This window comes from Chrysemys picta, chromosome 13 (assembly GCF_011386835.1).
Source record: "Chrysemys picta bellii isolate R12L10 chromosome 13, ASM1138683v2, whole genome shotgun sequence".
Taxonomy (NCBI): Eukaryota; Metazoa; Chordata; order Testudines; family Emydidae; genus Chrysemys; species Chrysemys picta.
Window position 1 is genome coordinate 26,599,677 of NC_088803.1, and position 18,792 is coordinate 26,618,468.

Here is an 18,792-nt window from a genome sequence, read left to right on the forward strand (position 1 = left end):
TCACCCCCCACCCCACCTTACAAAACAGTTTCTTTTCAAACAACAGGGCTGGAATGGACAGCTTCTTGATACTGCTACTCCTGTCATTCTGTGTGTGCGCAACACAGAGCAGTTCCGCGGGCGTCAGCAGGGTTTGGAATAATTGTCTTCTCTAATTAACTGGTTATCAAACAAGAACATTTCATTATGGTACAATTACTAGCTGCTTTGCTGAGACACAGAGGTGTCAGGATTACGACTCCAACATATGCTTCTTACAGCTCTGATATTTTTTTTCATAATCACTAACTGTATTTGCTCCCCCCCGCCATCCTCCACCCCCTCCCTTAATGATAATGAATTCTGCTTACGAATAAGCAAAATAAATCAGCAGGCATGGCAGATTATCAAGGAACACATGTAAAATATTTGGAGCATCTTTAAATCTGATAAATGACTTTGAAATTAAAATCCCTGGGAGAAAATGTGATTTAATTAGAAAGTAGCATGGTTCTGTCAATATTTAAATGAAAACTTTAAAAGGTCATAAACACTGCTTCAAAGCTCCTTTAACACAGAGGGGTTTTAAGCAGCTCCGCTAGGATCTGGTGTTTACACTTAAGGCCTACATTTTCAAAGTGTCATGCAGTGTTTTTAGCCACAAGACTCCATGGCTCAATGGGTAAATTCCTGGCCCTACTGAATGGGAGTTTTGCCATTGACTTCAGTGAAGCCAGGATTTCACCACAGGAAGCCAGGTCTGGGCTGTGACCTAAACAATGTTGCCACCAGTTGTGTTAACGTCATGCTGAATATGGTTTAACGGTCAGCGTAGAGCAGCTGAGTGTGTCAAGACAATTGTTGGTCAGCATGTTTGGACATTTTGTCTTGAGGATCACGTGGCTAAACCCACACACACATACACACAGGCCTTTGAAAGCTACTTCAGATAGTTTCCTGCTGAGTGTTTCCAGAATCACCTTCCTCTAATGTTACTCACCCCTAGTGGATCTAAGAGATATCAGATTCCAGGACTTGGCAACAACTTCCCAAGTAGCACATGCCAAGAAGTGTCCCTACCTCCCCTATGTGAAGGGCAAGCCACATGGCTGCTGTGTGAGAAGGACTTGAAGGAGGATGCTTCAGAAAGAGCGCAGACCCCGGGAAGGCTCTCAGAATATATTAATCTGTGACTTGCTGCAGTCTCGCAGCGCTGAGCTTCCGGATGCCTCGTGTTTCCTTAAGAGTTCAGCGCACTTCACCATCGATTAAGGAGATGAAATGTCGGTGGGGCCCCTCTAACATGCCACCTTCAGGAAGAGGATGAGTAGCTCAGAAGTGCAACTTCTCCCTGGAAATGACCATTTCAAGTGTCACCACGATAAATGTGTCAAAAGGAGAAATTGCCCGTTTATTTTTAAAACAAAAAAAATCTCTTGAGGGGCTTCTGTAGGCCTGAGGAGGAATAGTTTGATGTCAGGTTGGTTCCACACTTAACTATAAAGCAGTTTTTCCATTTAGGAACCACAACCTTGTTGACAGCCGCTTAAATAGTGCACCACATACTACATGCCCCAGTATTACATTGCAACATCAGCGTAGAGTAGGGTCGTAAATCTAGTGCAGCAGCAGGAGACCATTATCCTGTGACAAAGTTCCCTTCTGTTATTACTGCTTCTTAATATGAGGTCTCTTTGTTCAATTATCATGTAATAGATTGCTGTAGCAACCACAAGTTACTAGCACTTTCCAAATACAAGAGAAGACGCAGTTCCTGCCTCAAATTGCCTTCAATCTAAAAAGACAAAGGCAGATGAAGGGGGTGGGAAAGGGCTATAACACACAAGCAAAGTGACTGGGGTGATAAGCACGTTGCTTATTAGTTATTTGTTTCTTTTTGTTTGTTAAGTTAAAAACTCTAAATTCCCCTCCCTTCCCCACTTTCCCAAGCACTAAATTGCTGCTTCTCCATGTGTGCCATGACAATAGTATCCACTGTCATTGAATGAACTTCCATGCAGCGTTTGAGTCAAGGGCACTTTTAGTTTATGTGCTACCAAAACCAAGAAAATCCCGTCCTAGGTATTTTACAGCAGCATAAGAAGAAAATTAATGTTTTTGATTAATCACCATCAGATATGGTCACTGTTATGTACTGACTTGAGAGAGGGCGATGGATATTTCATTGTTATACCGGCATCTGATATTGCATTTGAGAGCATCCATTAAAAGCAAATTCCTCAGTATTACATATTTCTTTATACAAATCAATGAAGAGGACATGGGATTGAAAAGCCCCTGGGAAGAGGATGGCATCCTTCATGCACTGGGACCAGATGAGCGTTTTTCTGCACATTTTGGAAGAAACAGTTTCAGCACTGAAATCACTTCTGATTAGCTTTCATCCAATTTTCAGCTTTTACACGTGAGATGATCTTTAAAATGTCTGCCTTCCAATCTTGCACTCAGATCCTTTGTTAGTGAATCTGAGTTGAAGCAATACGTGTCTGCAGCATGAATAAAAAATGTGTTCCAACTGGAACCGTCTTTCCTGACACTGTTTTAGACACATGCGTGCACACCCAAACATACACACATCAGTATGTGTGCAATGTATATATGTACATGCATATATAGGTGGGGCTGGTAGCACCACCTACTATTAAGGTTGCCTAATACTATATAGCATATAGGCAGTGTATATGATGTATATTACACAACAAAAAATACGTTAAAAGCAAATAAAGGCTGCAGACTCTAGCACTCAAAAATTAGGAAATGTCCGAATTAACTATGCCTCTGTATTCTTAATTGGGTTCCTATATATGTATGCCAGACATCACACAGGAAGTCTGTGAAGAGTGCCCAGCTCTCCTGCGTTCCATCAGTGCCTTAACCACAAAAAAGCATCCTTTCTAATTCTGTTCTTGCACCATCCACTCAGTGAACTGAACGAGGCAGGGACCATGTAGAACAAATGTGATCGTGTAACTAAAGATTGTATCATAATACATCCTTACTAAGGGGGAAATTAAGATTGCATGGGCAACCTTGATTCTCCATTTTTCACTTTAAAAGGCTTGACTTTGCCATTTGAATGATCTTTTAGCATAATTTTTATATCATATTTCATATTTTGTAAGTGAAAAGCCAGAAATTTCATCCTGGGAAACCATATTGACTCCTGCATGATCTTTAGATCTGTGGGGCTGCTAAATATGCTCAGTGCACATGAATGTCTGTGGGCTGGAACACCTTCTCAATTCTATTCACTTTACTGGAGGTTTTGCGTGTGCAAGGACTTCAGGACCAGGACCAGTATCTCCCAGATTGATCCTTTTCAGAAGTGTAAAGAGAAATGATCCCATTCTTAGACTATGCATTCAACCTAGAGCAAGTATGGTTTGTAAATTACAATCCTAAGGAAAGAAAAAACATGATACAAAACCTCTTTTTCGCCTTTCTGGTGTAACTGAGGCCACAGTTATTTGAGCTCTGACTGCCCAGTGTGGTAATACTGCGGGACTGCAACAGCTATCAAGGCCGAGAGACCAGACATAGTAAGATAAAAAAGATCAGGGAGTGGACAGACATGACACAATGGGACATGCTAGGCAGCCGCCTTCAGGGTGTGCAGAAATGTGTATGAACTCAATGGTAAAAACGTTATTTACTCTTTTGCATTTGACTGTAATAAAATACTCATTTGTAATTGGATGGTTATCTTCCAATCCAGCCAGAGTAAGGAGCAGTGCAGGGACCAGATTGTGACTGGACCTTGAACAGCTTAATCTCCCTTCCAGGCTGACTCAGCTAGACTGGCCAACTTATTGGGAGCATGCGGGTGGACCTCTGCCAAATCCCTGTCCATCTGAGCCGGGAAGGGCATAGCAGCCCAGCAGGGGCTGCTCATCCCTTTGCACAGATCTTCGGGTGCACATAGCCCACAAAGGGAAGAAAGGGGGCTCCTTATAGTTCCTTGCCCCCTGGCAGGCATGCAGCTGGGCTCACAAGTGAGTCCTTGGTCATTTACATTACTTGACTATAATATGCGATGCCACGATGGAAACACGTGGCAAAAAACAACTGAAAATCTCCTCTGGACATCAGCATATTTACTGTTGTAAAGTTGTTGTTGTTTTGAAAGCAGAGTTAAATGTATTCAAATCTGTTCTAACTGAAATTAACTTTGATGAGGGATTTGGGTTTCATGCAGGAGGTTAGTAAGTATTTTATTTCAGTACTTTCCTCCCTTGCCCACATTTTTCTTTCATTTGAAAATATTTTTCTCACTTAATAATTTTAGCTGGTTCCAGTTTGGTCCTTGGGGGCCATTGGGGAATTGGCCTGCATGAGATAGGGCTGTATTTCTGTGTCAGTTCTACAAACAGCACACCAGATTCTCCTCAGACTTATGCTCCTTTCAACCTATTGACTTCATACTAAGGCAGGGGTTCTCAAACTGGGGGTCAGGACCCCTCAGGGGGTCACAAGGATACTACATAGGGGGTCGCGAGCTGTCAGCCTCCACCCCAAACCCTGCTTTGCCTCCAGAATTTATAATGGTGTTAAATATATAAAAAGTGTTTTTAATTTAAAAGGGGGGGGGGGAGTCGCACTCAGAGACTTGCTACGTGAAAGGGGTCACCAGTACAAAAGTTTGAGAACCACTGTACTAAGGTTTCATGAGTGTCATTCTGAGCTGAAAATTAGCTCAGCACAATACAGCTAGAGTAAAATGATTATTATTATGGTAGAGAGAGACTAATTATCAACAGTTGTTAAAGTCTGGCAAGCTCCATTTAGTGATGCTGAATCTCACAATACATAGTGTTTTTCTCAAAGCCCCAATTCATGGAGAATCTCAGCATTCGTTTGAAAAGGAAAATTAAGTTTCTAGCCCTCAAGGTTGCAGAGGAAAGCTTGAAAACATGAGCCTTAAAGACTCAAAAGTAGAAGGCAAAGAAGAAGAACCCAAAATTTAGGATTTCTGAAATTGTGATTTTTAAACCAATCTCATGATTTTGGGGGGCCTAACTCATGATTTTTTAACATTTGGAATTTGCAGTGTTGGGAGGCTTCCTTATACTGAATTAATTTTTCAGATTCTGTTCTCATTCACACATGGGTTAACAGTGTGGAATGACTCCATTGATTTCACACCAGTGTCATCCAGAGCAGACCTCCTCCCGCTGACTCCATGACACTTACTCCTACCATGAAGATTTTCCCCATGTATTTCAATGAAATAGACAAAATCTCACTCATTCAGATTGCCACAGCTTGACAGCCCTGATGGCCGTGAATCAAAGGGTGATTGAAAAGGCACCTCTCTCTGAAACAGGTCTCTGGCTAGGGCAGATGGGTAGCATAGAACCCTGTTGGGATTCTGTTTTTTGTAGTAGATTTGCTCCATTGACAGGGCTGTCCTCCTTTGGCATGCACCAGGAACACAGACCTCTCTGAACCATGAGAGAGAGGCTATCTTTACTACCCCTAACCCACTCTCTCAGATACCATGGCAATGAGCACATACATATACCTAGCAAGGTTCAGATCTATCCCCACACACACACTTCCCCAAAATTTGAGGGTGTTCAGATCTAGGGGTTTATTTGGGTCAAATTTCTCTTCCACCCCCCACCCTCCCTCCCCCCTTGGCAGCAACACCTCAGTGAGAAACCTGCTTTTCCTGAACACTGTATTTTAAGGCCCCATCCCTGTTCCTTGTAACAAAGCAACACAGCCCAGTGGAGACACGGGCGATCTGCAGAGGGTGAGATGTAGCAATGCCAGACAGCACCCGGTTTTGCTTTATTAATTATTATTCATTGTTTGGTCCTTTCAGGCATATAAGAGGAAAACAGAAGCCGCGAAGAAGGAGTATCTAAAGGCTCTGGCAGCCTACAGGGCCAGCTTGGTTTCCAAGGTAACAGACAATGTGTTTCATACATGAATCTCTATGGATGTGGCAATGACGAATTAGCTGGAACTCATGGAAATCTCTGGGGAGGAGCAAGTTTATAAGAAATACACTGTAACCGTGCTATCAAAACTAATATCAGTGTTAAATACCTTCTGGAGGAGCTAAATGAAATGCTCTGCAGCACGACTTGAGCGTACACAATGCAGTGTGGGTGCCAATTTTTTTTCCTTAACACACCAAAATAAGATCTCATTTATTATGGCACATTGCAGTGTTTGAAGGCAGGACTGCCATGATCCCTCACTGCAGTTGGATTGCTCTGTAACCACACTGAGTAATAACTGATTTGCAGCTTTAGATAGGTTTCCGTTTTGTCTTGTTTCCCCCCCCCCCCCCGCCCCCATCAGAGGGGGGCTGAATTGTCTGCGCTATGTTATCATCGCTCAAAGGTGAGATGTTATTTGAATTCCATTACCTGGTTCTGTTGCTCACTTACACCATTCCGGAGCATGGTGCTTGGATTCTTTACACCACTCTTGCAATTGGCATCCAGGTGATAGGCTGACGAGCAAAAGGATTTGCAATATACAGGCATTTTGCAAAAGACACTAAAGACAATGGGCCAGATCCTCAGCTGGTATAAAGTGGGGCAGAAATGTCCATGGATTTACACCACCTGAGGATCTGCTCCAGTAGTTTTATAATTCTTTGGAGGTTTTGTCCCTTCCATGCCCCAACAGGAGACTTTCTTACGCATTTCAGCTTAGGGGACTCTCAGTACGTTAATTCATGGCCTTACATGGGAGTGTGCAGGACAGAAGTAACGCCCAAGCCTAGTGCCCCCCTCACTTGCCAGTGTCTCCTGGAATGGTAGAGTGAGCCATACACCCTCCTCAGCACATCTGTCTGAGCGCCCGTGGCCATTGGTCAGGACACTGTTTGCCTTCCAAAGTAAGAGGAAGGAAGAACCTTGGGCTGGATTTAATTCCTGAGAGAGGAGAAAGGAACTGATCTGTAAGGTTCCTAGACACGACCTGCGGATGTGAATGTATTCCCCAATTTCCACTCCTGGCTCAGCACTGATCCGCTTGCTGTTTGCCATCTGTGTCCTTATCGGCAGGTGCCACGGCAGTCAATGGGCATCTCTGCCCATGGGGAGGAGGGAACATGTCTGCTGACTTTGTCCGCCTCCCAGTGGGCTACCTTCTCATATCCCGGGCTCTTTCTCCTGCCCCCCAAATCAAGAGGGGCCATGAGCAGTGCAGAGAGTGATGCTCATGACTCCTGGAAAAGGCTGGGGTGGCAAGGTGAGCCCTAAGCTGTCCTGGACTGGGCTCAGTAGCCAGACAGGAGCCACATTCACTGAGCTGTGGGTTCAGCCCTGCTGGTGGCTCTGGCTGTGAGTCGAGCGCCCTGAGCAATGTAAATACCTAGTCTCATAGACTCCTAGACTTTAAGGTCAGAAGGGACCATTATGATCATCTAGTCTGACCTCCCACATCTAGTCTGACCTCCATCTAGTCACTCCATTGGCCTCGGTGGTATTACTGTGAATTCACACTGCTGTCAGTGAAAGCACACTGGGCACATCCGGACTAGCGGGGAGGAGACTCTGGCTGTGTGAGTGAGCAATAGCAACTCCTTCTGGAGGGCACAGGTTCATACTGTCATGGGGAGAACTCTGAATGAGCAGCACAGCCATCTGATAGTGTTACAGGGTTCTGAGGTGGTTGTTTATATTGGCTCCCTGGGCAGAGAAGGTTTTAGTTTCCCCTCCCCTGAGTCTGTCCTCTCCAGACCATGCTCCAGGTCCCCCTTAATTCCCATTTTTCTTCCCCCCCCCACCCCCAGCCAGCCCTGTCTTTCTTTCCTTTCCTTCCAACCTATCTTCCCCATTTCTCTCTCTGCATCACTCGGGTGGGGAGGTTGCCTTCTGCCCACCTCACTCCCCGTACAGCTACTCTGGGGTGGTCTCCCATAGTATGGAGGGCAGTCGGCTTCTTCCTGCACCAGAACTCCCCCCATGATGCCCCTTGGCCTATCCAGCTTAGTCCTCAAGTAGCACCTGTTGGCCTCAATGCCCGGAAGCACCCAGTGCCTCCCCTCCTCTCTCTTGATGTGGCCTGGGTGCCGTAGTAGACTCGGGGTGCAGTTCCAGATGCTAGCTGAGTGGAGTTAGAGGCAACATCAATGGAAGTGGAGGGCGGGGGCAGAGGATCAACCCTCCCGACACCGCCAGGTAGTGTTAGTTCTGGGTTGTGACTTACCAGGTCACTGCACAATATGGGACGTGACAGGAGCTCAGATACCACAGTGGTAGGTTCCATAGAAACAACATATATTCTCTTTGTCCTGGATCTGGGAGGAAGGGAGTTATATGCAGGCAGCAGATTCTCTAGATCATTATTATAGGGGAAAGTGCCTGTATTTTGTCATTGGAATTGTGCTAATCTCTCCTCCCCGCTCCTCTGTGCTTACTCTTCTCTTCCATTTGGGTTTGTACACAGTGCAGTGGTAGGGAGAGTTTACTTTGGTGTAATCTAATGGATAGGTCTGCAGTTCAGACGGACCTTCTAAATGGAAACACAAGTCTGCAGTGCATTTAAGAAGGTGAGAAGGGTGCTGTTTCCCCATGCCAGGTTAGGAGAAAAGGTTAAAAGCAAATGTGAATGAATTCCTAGAAAATGGGAAAGTGTACCATCCCAAACAATGAAGAAATAAATAGCTAATTAGTGCCATAACAGCTGTGAGCTGGGTAAATAACACATGGCAACAGCAATAGTAAAAAAATAAAAACAACCTCCTCTGCTATAGAGGATTAATCCAATTCAGAGGGAAAAGGATGGAGAGAGAATGGATCTGCCACTTTCAATTCTGGAAGTGTATGAATGTCACTCACAGTGAGGTCCCAGGCGGTGCTTGGCAGTTCAGAGCCCCGGCCCCTTTGTCCTTGCTGCTTCAGTTATGAAAGTAAAAAAATTGCTTGAGCCCGGGAACCTCTTTTGTTACAAATTAAGCACTGGTCCCAGGACATTAGTATCATGCTTCTGAGATCTTGGCTTATCTCCTTCTGCTGCTTGGGTGTTCCTCATGCCTCCTTTATACCTTCATGGTTTTATACAGTAAATTTCATTCTCTTTGCTGTACCCAGGTATCCTATCCCCTTTACATCCCTGTGCACTTTCTGACATGAAGTCATTGTGGGTTCTCAGCAGCTCTGGCCATCTCTGTGGGGTTGGGTCTCAGGTCGACTGTCATTGAGTCACATGGGCTCTGAGGTGTCCCAGGTCAGAAGGAGGGTTGATTGAGTGATGCTGTGCACTCAGGGAAACAGACTGCTGAGACTCGGTGGTGTTTGGGAAATGTTAGTAAAGGGCGTGGGGAAGGACAGAACTGGGGGAAAGTAGCCACTGGGTGTGTGAGGGACAAGAGGGACCCAATGAGCAGGGCCTAACCAAGGGTTAGGGTGGCTGAGACTAGCTAGAGGTAAGTGTCCCCACGCTGAAGGAGGATAGTAGCAGGACAGGAATCAGGTTGACATGGGAAGGGGAGGAGACCTGGGTGGGAGGAACAAGAAATGGGAATGGATTGATGGGAAAGATCTCAAAAATTTGGCTGAACATCCAAATCTCATACTCTGAATGCTGCCTTTTAAGTGTCTTCCATTGCTAGTTCCTTGCTGGCAGGAGACTGCCTGCCCTCAGTGGTAGTTATCAGTGCTGTCTCCCCTCCTGGACCATGGTAGTGCATCTCTACTTTGGCTAGCACTCTAGAAGAAGCAGAGGCAGATTTCTGTGCTGTCTATGGCCCTCGCAGGCTGACATCACACATGCACATCACTCAGCCAGCCAAAACTCTGAAGGAGACACGGCTCAGCTACGTGGCCCATCAATGTGACTCAAATGCTGCACGTGGCTTCAGCCGACAAGGTCCATGGAAACGGAACATCCTCATCAACCTCCTGTAGAAAATGGCAGGCGTAGAGACAAATCACCAATAAATGTCTTTCCTTGACTAGCGACAGTCAGCCAGGGAGAGGCCCAACCCACTTGTGAAACCAGAGAGGGAGAATCTTAAATATAGAACATCAGACTGACTTCTCTCCCCCTCTCTCCCAATTGCAGTAGTATGTGACTATCCACTGCATGGCAATGGAACTAGGTGTAGCTGTTGTCCCTTTCCTGCAGAGGGCGCCATCACAGTGAAGGACCAAACTAAGCTTCTGCCCTTGCTGAAGGGGTGGTGGGAGGGGACCAAATATACGTTTTCCTTTAAGAATTGGGACTGCCCTCAATGACATGGGTGCCTGGCATGGAAAACTGTTAAAGTTGCATGGGCTCACAACCCCTGGAGTGAAACTATGTTAGACTGGGAGCTTAGTGATGTCAGCCCGTCATTAATATTGTGCACAATTATACTTAATGTTAAAAATAAACCCACATGGCTTAAACTGGAATGTAATTACAAGCGGAGTAACTACACATGTCATGCTGTGCAGTGAGCGCTGAGGCACCTTGCCTCAGAGTTAACCAAGCCACACTTGAAGGTTAAGAGCTGTGGCAAAAAGGTCAAAAAGGAAATAATCTAAGTCCCTTTCATTGGTTTAAGTGCTTAAAAAGATTCATAACCGCTCTGAATGTTTTTAGTACGAGCTTGCCTGGCTATTTTGATATTGGAATTCTGTTTGTGCTGCCTTTAATACAGTGGAGCAGTATCTCAGTGCATACAGCAAGAAAGCAATAATCACTGTTGTGTGGGGGAGGGGTTAGAGAGAGCAGGAGTTTTAAAGGGTGAGTTTCATATTTAAATAAATGTGGAAATGAGAGCATTTAGAGGCAAAAATATTTCCTGTGTCTGTATGTGCCTTAGAAACTTGCCTGTTGTTTCAGAGAAGTAAATAAGTATTTGCAGTTAGATAAACTTAGTATTTGCTGTATGCAAGTAAGCATAGGGAGGTCCAAGGGGATATTGCAGGTGGGGCCCAATTCTGCTCCAGATAGAGTCTACACACACTGCATTGTCCCAGCTGACCTTCCTACTAGGGCTTATTGGTAAGTCAAATCACAAGGCAGTGTTGCCTAGTGAATAGAGCTCTGGACTGTGCTCAGGAGACCTGGGTTCTAGTCCTTGTTATGTCACTGGCCTGCTGGGTGACCTTGGGCAAATCATTTCACCTCCCTGTGCATCTGTTTCCCCATCTGTAAAATGGGGTAATAATACTCCCTCCTTTGTAAAGTGCTGTAAGATCTGCTGATGCTAGTATTACTATATTATTAAGAAAATGTAGATTTCAGCCTAGCTTTCTCTTTGAGCACAGCTGCTGCTAGAGTTTCCCTGCAGGAACCATCTTTCCCAGCCTAGTTCCCTCTGCCCCATAGATCCCCTCCAACCCCATTTCTATCCTGATTGGAGCTAACAAGATCCATCTGACAGTGGGAGATGGCAGTAATTCATCTGACTCTTTATGCAAGGCTCTAGCACTCCTGTACAGGGCCCTAGCCAGTGCAGTCCTGTTACGTGCAGATACTGAGACTAGATTGTTTATTTTATGTAGATTTCCATGCCTGTAAGAACCACCACTGGACTTCTGCAGTTACTGAGGGTGTGGACATGTCCAACTTTTGTGTATGTGTTTATGGGTTTGATCATTCACCATTTGAAGTCAATTGCAAAACTCCAGTCAGCGGTGCAGAATCCTATGCATGTGTCTCTGTGTGTCTGTGAGAATATTAGGGCCTTTTCCCTCCCAGCCCAGTTTCTCCTCCTTGGTCCTGCACCGAAGTATTAAGCCTTAGTTAATTGCATCACAGTCAGTTACCATGGAAAATAATGTGATGTCCCAAATCCAGCATCCTGATTGATCTGTGGGATCAAAGTGGAGGATGCGATGGGCAGCAAGAGAACAAAGCCATTGTACAAACACACACACTGCAGCATTCGTAACTGTGAGGGTCAGAGCAGCTGAAAAGTGACTGTTTGTGAGGGGCAGTTTTGATTTCAAGTTCTGCCTGGCCTAACAGCCTCTCACTAAGTCTGCCTAAAAAGAACAGGAGTACTTGTGGCACCTTAGAGACTAACAAATTTATTAGAGCATGCTCTAATAAATTTGTTAGTCTCTAAGGGCTGGTCCACACTAACCCCCCAGTTCGAACTAAGATACGCAACTTCAGCTACGTGAATAACGTAGCTGAAGTCGAAGTATCTTAATTCGAACTACAAGGTACTTACCGCGGGTCCACACGCGGTAGGCAGGCTCCCCCGTCGACTCCGTGTACTCTTCTCGCAGAGCAGGAGTACCGGTGTCGACGGCGAGCACTTCCGGGATCGATTTATTGCGTCTAGACAAGACGCGATAAATCGATCCCAGAAGATTGATTGTTTACCACTGAACCCAGAGGTAAGTATAGACGTACCTTAAGGTGCCACAAGTACTCCTGTTCTTTTTGCGGATACAGACTAACGCAGCTGCTACTCTGAAATAAGTCTGCCTAGAGCAACTCACAGGATCTTTCCCTGAACCGACCACAGGCAGTGACATAAGGCAGTTAACTTAGCAGCTGAGGGCAGTGGAGCACTAGCAGGGCTTGTGAAGGGTTTATGTGCAGCAGTGGTTGGGGGCGGGTGGGGTGGGGTGGGGTGGGAGAGGCTTGAGGTTATGGCAGAAGTACTGGGAGTGTGCCTGAGGTGTGAGATGTTAGTGCTGTTTGTGTTACTGCAGCAGAAGCAGCTGTTGAGCTCAATCCTGAGAAGTAGTGAGAACCCACATTTGCTGGGACAGAATAACAGTCTTTTCCAAGGAACAAAATGTACTGAAGTTATTGCTATAATATGCTGCTCTTTACAGGGAGATGGGTGTGGGCAGTTAATGGGGGCGGGGGAGGGGGGAGGAGGGAAGGGAGATTTTCTTAATTTCAGTTAATCCAAAGGTCACCTGTCTGCAGAAGGGCAACTCTGTGTTGAGTGAAAGTCAGATTAGGCAGTGCTCCCTCTTTCTCTGGCAGGAAGAAACTGTTAGTTACATTATAAAGCCCTCATGAAAAACCCTGCTTGCCCAAGCCAAAAAATATCCCATGTATTCCTCTTTGTTCCAAAATGAGGCTATTCCTGCATTGTACTTTATGAAGCCCTGTCAGGATTGCAGGAATTCACACGATTAAGAAGTCAGCATGTTATATTTTTTTTAATTGGAAAAGAAAGTGATTCTATCACCCATCTCTCTGGGTCTAAAAGTGAACTGCAGACAGGCACCAGTTCTGAGGAGTTTGCCTTCCTTGTGCTCTAGTCGCTTCGGAGTCCACTGCTGAGTACTGGGCTTGATTTTCCTGGCTTTGGATATTGCTGCCAGTCTGGTTTTACAGGCCTGCTGGCTTGAGTTGGGTGGATGGGAGGAGAAACAAAGGAAAGGAAGGTGTTACCTGTGCACCTTTGTATTGGAGGAGGGATAGCTCAGTGGTTTGAGCATTGGCCTGCTAAACCCAGGGTTTTGAGTTCAATCCTTGAGTGGGCCACTTAGGGATCTGGGGCAAAAATCAGTACTTGGTCCTGCTAGTGAAGGCAGGGGGCTGGACTCGATGACCTTTCAAGGTCCCTTCCAGTTCTAGGAGAGAGGATATCTCCATTGTGGATCCTGCAGAGGAGACGAGAATCAGCATGGAGGGATTTTAACAGGAAGGATTCAGTGACATGCTGAGAGCGGTGGGTGATGGTGCCGGTCTGAGAGGGCTGGGGGTATAAGGTGGGGAAGAGAACCAGGGAAACTAAAATGACTTTTGCTGCAAGATTTTAGGGAACAAAACTGTGGGGAGCACAATTGAGTGAGTGTGAGCCACGTGGTAACTGTGTGTGTGTATATAGTGTTTAAAACTGTGTCTGCGCTTGTTGTTATTACCTTATTATGAATTATTTGTACTACCATGGCAGCTAGGTGCCCTAGTCATGAACCTGGACCCATTGCGCCAGGTGCTGTACAAACACAGAACAATCATGAGCACTGTCCTCAGTGTGGGAGAGGTAGAGGCCGAGTGCCTGTGAGGGAACAGGCAAAGGTGGATGATGATGTTTTCTTCATTTAAAGAACTCCTTTTTCATTTGACCCCTGTTCTGTTTTCTTGCAGGGCTCTGCCGATCAGGGTGAGACGAAAAGCGCCCAACCCAACCAACCTTCCAAAATGATACCACCAAAACAGCCCATGTATACGATGCCACCACAGGCCTCATCGCCTTATCCTGGCTTAGGCTCATTCCTGTCCCCATCAGATCTGCAGAGTTACCGGGGACACCCTCACCCCAGCCTCTCCCGAACCCTCAGTTCCAAACCCATGTTGCCCAGCATCAGTGCCTCGCCACCTCCTTCTTTCCAAATCAGCCCTCCTCTCCATCAGCAGCTGTCTTTGCATCACCCACAGAGCTCCCTCCTCAACCAGTCACTCAGCATGCAGCAGGTCCCACAGCAATCCATCTTGTCTCCTTCCATGGCACTACAGGTACAGCCCCCAATGAACGCTTCACCTCCAGGGCAGCAGGTGAGTGGCCTGGATCCTGAATACCAGTCTAAAAGGGAACACATTTTTAAAGCAAGATCTGCTGTGCATCAGAGACTGTACTCTCAGCTTAAGTTTCTCGTGTTACTGGTGGAGCCTATTACTAATAATGATTTTCCAGGTCATGACAGTACTAATGTGGCACTTTGGGCAAAGATGTCACTCTAAGAGAGTATTCCATTGTCAACTCCCCTAGCCCTGAGACTCTCCTGTAGATGGCTGCTGGCTCTGTTACCTCCCAGCTCTGTTGTTTGTCTGACATTTTAGGGTGGGAGTTTGAAAAGGAAGTAAGCGGCTTAGGAGCATAAATCCTGTTGACTTTCAATGTATGTCTCCATGATCTGCCATTCACACCCCGGCTGCAATGTAGACATGCCTTTAGACTCCCATAGCAGTCAAGGATGTACCGGGTAGAAGTTCTTGTAAGACAAGCTGTCCCCTAGTTGTCCACTGGGCTTCAGGTGAATTTAGCAGGGTGGAGCGGAGCTTTCTGTTCATCTGACACAGTGCCCTGGATAATCAGGCAAAGAAAGCATGTGTGACAGCACTGAAATAAAGGATGAAAGCTCCTGGGATAACAATAGAGGTGAATGTAGGATTTTTTTTCCAAAGGTTAGCATGTGGGAAGAGAAAATAACTTTAAAATGCAGAGGGAAAATCAAGCGTTTCATGGAATATGATTGATTTTCCAGTGACTTCCCAGCAATGGGAAAAATTACCCAATTCACTTGCTTGATAGAAGAGCTGAAAGGATAAAAAACGGGCTTAACTTGAATTGCATGGCAGCAAAGTAGTTCCTGTAGTACGTGCTCATATGCAGGCTGCCTACCTTAAGATGAACAAACCATTCTTTGCAATGTCCAAACTCAGCCTGTGAGCCCACATTTAGAGGGGCCAGTCATGGGTTTCTGATATGAAGAAAATAAACCAGGAGGAGAGAGAGCTTTTGAATGAATGGGCAATGGTGCAAAGTACATCATATGCCCTAAAGGGAACACTCTGGCATTGGCTAGGGATGAACGGGATGACCTAAGAGATCTTTTCCATCTCTAATATCTAGGAGTCTCTGATTCTCCCATGTAACTAGAGCTGGATGAACTATTCAGAGTGGAGGGCTTACTCTATCAATTTCACAGCTGTCAGATAACTTATTTAATTAATCTTTTACCCCATTATTTTCCCAGCCAGAGGACCTGACTGAATAATTTGTTGCATCATTTATTTATTAAATATGTTTCACAAAATTCATCAAATAATATAATTAATGAACAGGGTTTTTTCCATGATTCTGCCCATCCTATTCAGGACCAACTTTGAGAAAAGATCATTTGATAACCTTGGCATATAGAGTAGTGGAGAAAAGTATAATGTGAAATGGGCCTTGGTAACAAAATTCTCCCTCAGGCTATTAAAAGCCATCATATCCAAGAGAGCAATATCCTGCATAGTCCAGATGTCCCAAACGCTCTTTACAGAGCAATAACTTCAATATTGGCATGGTGTGGTCCCGTGTAAGCAAAGGTGGCCACCGTATAGTCAGCAATAGCTCTCACCCCGTGGTGGGGATAAGCGACAATCATATGGCGATCGTTTAAAATGGGGTGTCAGGCAAGGTTGGACACAGATTTTTTTAAAGTTTAATTCCACATATTTTGTTAGCAACTTAAATACCAAAAGTGAATGTTTCGGGAGAAGCCTTGTTCTCAGTCAAGTAGCTGCCTTGATTCCATTGTTAATATCTGTTCCCTAACATTTGATAATTAGGTCATCCATGCGCAAACAGTATCATGATAGGTTTTCAGATAATATGTTAAACTGCCAGCCATGACAGTTGATGGAGAGAATGTTGCTTGCTTGGATTTTCTTTACCTTGTTACTGTACATTAGGACAGGCTAATGTATTATTGCGAAGAGAACCGCACTTGAGATGGGAAAATGGCTTTCATTACCAGAATGCTGATGCAAAGGCTTTCATCACGTTGCATATTCTGCAGCTGTTTACCAAAGCTCTCCCTAGGAGAGAGGCCCTTAAAAACATGGGAGAGAAACAGTGAGGTGAAGTAAATGTTGTCCTTGTATTAGGGATCATTGTGAAATGGTTCCACTCTCCCATTCAGTTCTTAAGCACATGCTCAAGTCCTTTTGATTTCAGTGAAATTATGCACATGTTTAAACACTCGTCTTAGCTTGGTTCTGCCCATACTTTCTGGGCAGCGTATTTGGATATGCATAGGCAAACATTAACTAGAACTTCTGCTTATCTGCCTGTTGGTATGGGTGTAACTTTTTCTTCCCTTCTTTTATTGTCTCCCCACACAGGACTTTTCACATATTTCATCTGAGTTTCAAAACAGTGTTGGACCCCGGTCACCTGGTGCATCAAACCCCCCAGGAAATACCGACTGGGACAATGATTACTCCAGCAGAGAGTGTGGAATTAACCACTGCAGGCCAGTAAACAAAACAATATACTACTAACATGCTTGGAGAGTTGTCTGCGCTGTTTTCTTATGATCAGACACATGATAGTTTATAACTTCAAGAAAGGAAAATGTAAAAGAAATCAAAATGCCATGTTCCAAAAATATGCATTATTTTAACGCTACAGTGCTCCTTTTATTTAGTAACCTGGGTTTCTGGGAAAGTGAGCTGTCCTGTCCCCAAAACAATTGCTTGGATCTGAGGACTAAAATGATAAAAGGATAACTCAGTGAAAACTCCAATTAGCTTCGGCTCATTTTCATTCCTGAGTTGTGGAAGCAGTTTCTGCCACTGAGCAAAGTTTTAATCAGCACTTTTTGACCAAAAAAGAAAAAAGGGGGGGGGAGGGAAGTGGTACATATCCACAGCTGTGTAAATTGGTAGAGCTCTGCCAGCTTACGCCAGGTGAAGATCTGCCCCAAAATGTCCAGCAAGTCGTTCTGCTAATGAAGGTAAATGAAGCTGTTCAATTGTCCCTTCTGCCCAGGCTAATCTAAACCACGCTACACGAGCAGGCAGTTTGAAAATTACATATACATTGAATATAAACATATTTTTAAAAAAGGAAAGACAATGACTGAATCTTGTGATTTTCTTGTGTATGTAAATGCACAGTAAAGGGACATTTACGTTGAGCACAACAGGCCAGCCTGACCCATTGCTGTTATGTGCATTGGACAGTTCTTTTCTCATCCCTACCAATATGGTTCTCATGCACTGAAGTGAAAAATCCAGCTTGACTTTTTTGACTTTTTAAGTTTTGAAAATGTGAAAGACCTTTTCAAGTATTAGCAAGGATGGCCTCCCCCCGGCATGTGCTGGTTAATCAAGAGGAGCAGCTTCTTGTAACCAGAGAGAGGTTGATTTGCTGCCCCCAAACTTGAGAAAACGAGATTTTTCTCTTGACTGGACAGCTTCTGTTTCATGCGGGGGGAAGGAGATGCAGGACCTAATCCTGAAAGATGCTTGACTTCAGTGGGAGCTGTGGTATTGCAATACTATGTCTGCAGACAATAGACTTGTCTTTTCAGCTTCCAAAATATTGGCCTCTAACACTTAAGCTAAACAACTCCCTTGGCTAACAGTAGTAGTAGGTCCATTATCTTTTCTGTAGGGCTGAGCACTAGAGGACAACATGCCTCACTCCCTAATACACACACAGTATTTTACAGGCTCAGGACGAGGCCTGTAAATTCTGCAGGGCTGAAGAGAGCTCTTTCCCGTTATCCCATGAGGAGAATTACGATATTGAGGATGTCAATGGAAAGTTCAGTGCAATGACATTCAAACTCCAAGGGAAGAATAAACTAAAACTCTGGAAGCATCTTAGTTCTTGAAGTTGAGAGGGGAGTGGGTGTATTAAAAGCACTCCAGCCTCTGCTGTATCCACTTCTCGTGGCACAAAAGTGCAGTGATAAGGAGTTGGGAGTCATTCTGTTTACCCTGTGAGATGCTGCCCACTCTGAAAGTATGGAAGGGGAAGTATGATTGTTTTCTGAGTGCTTGTTTGACTTGACTGAAGTATAGTGCTGTACTGGAACATAGTGCTTTCACTATAGATAATAGCAAGCTTACAGGTATTTTGGAAATACAACACTCCTCTGTGCCAGCATTGCAATTATGATCTCTTGATTCAGCCCAGATAACACATACGTTATATTTGTTTGGGGGAAGTAAATAATCTGCTGAACCTGTAGGATGCTTTGGACTCCTGTCTACTTGAAACAGTTCAGCTACATGGACTATTGCAGACTTTTCAAGGAAACCTTTGCGGGGAGTCCTAACGATCTGAATAGACCGTCTGAACGAAGTGAACTGCCTCCCAGACCCCGGGAAGGTACTTTTGGGTATTAAAGCCAAAATATT

General features: G+C 44.9%; 1 protein-coding gene across 6 annotated transcripts in view; it reads left to right on the plus strand.

The window, feature by feature from the left end:
- Positions 1-18,792, plus strand: part of TOX2 (TOX high mobility group box family member 2) — a 258,535-nt gene that overhangs the window by 231,429 nt on the left and 8,314 nt on the right. For all 6 annotated transcript variants that reach the window (XM_005295412.4, XM_005295416.4, XM_005295415.4 and 3 more), the window contains 3 exons: positions 5,828-5,908; positions 14,020-14,427; positions 16,765-16,895. In XM_005295412.4, the coding sequence (XP_005295469.1) occupies positions 5,828-5,908; positions 14,020-14,427; positions 16,765-16,895 (620 nt within the window). The remainder of the gene's footprint in view (positions 1-5,827; positions 5,909-14,019; positions 14,428-16,764; positions 16,896-18,792) is intronic.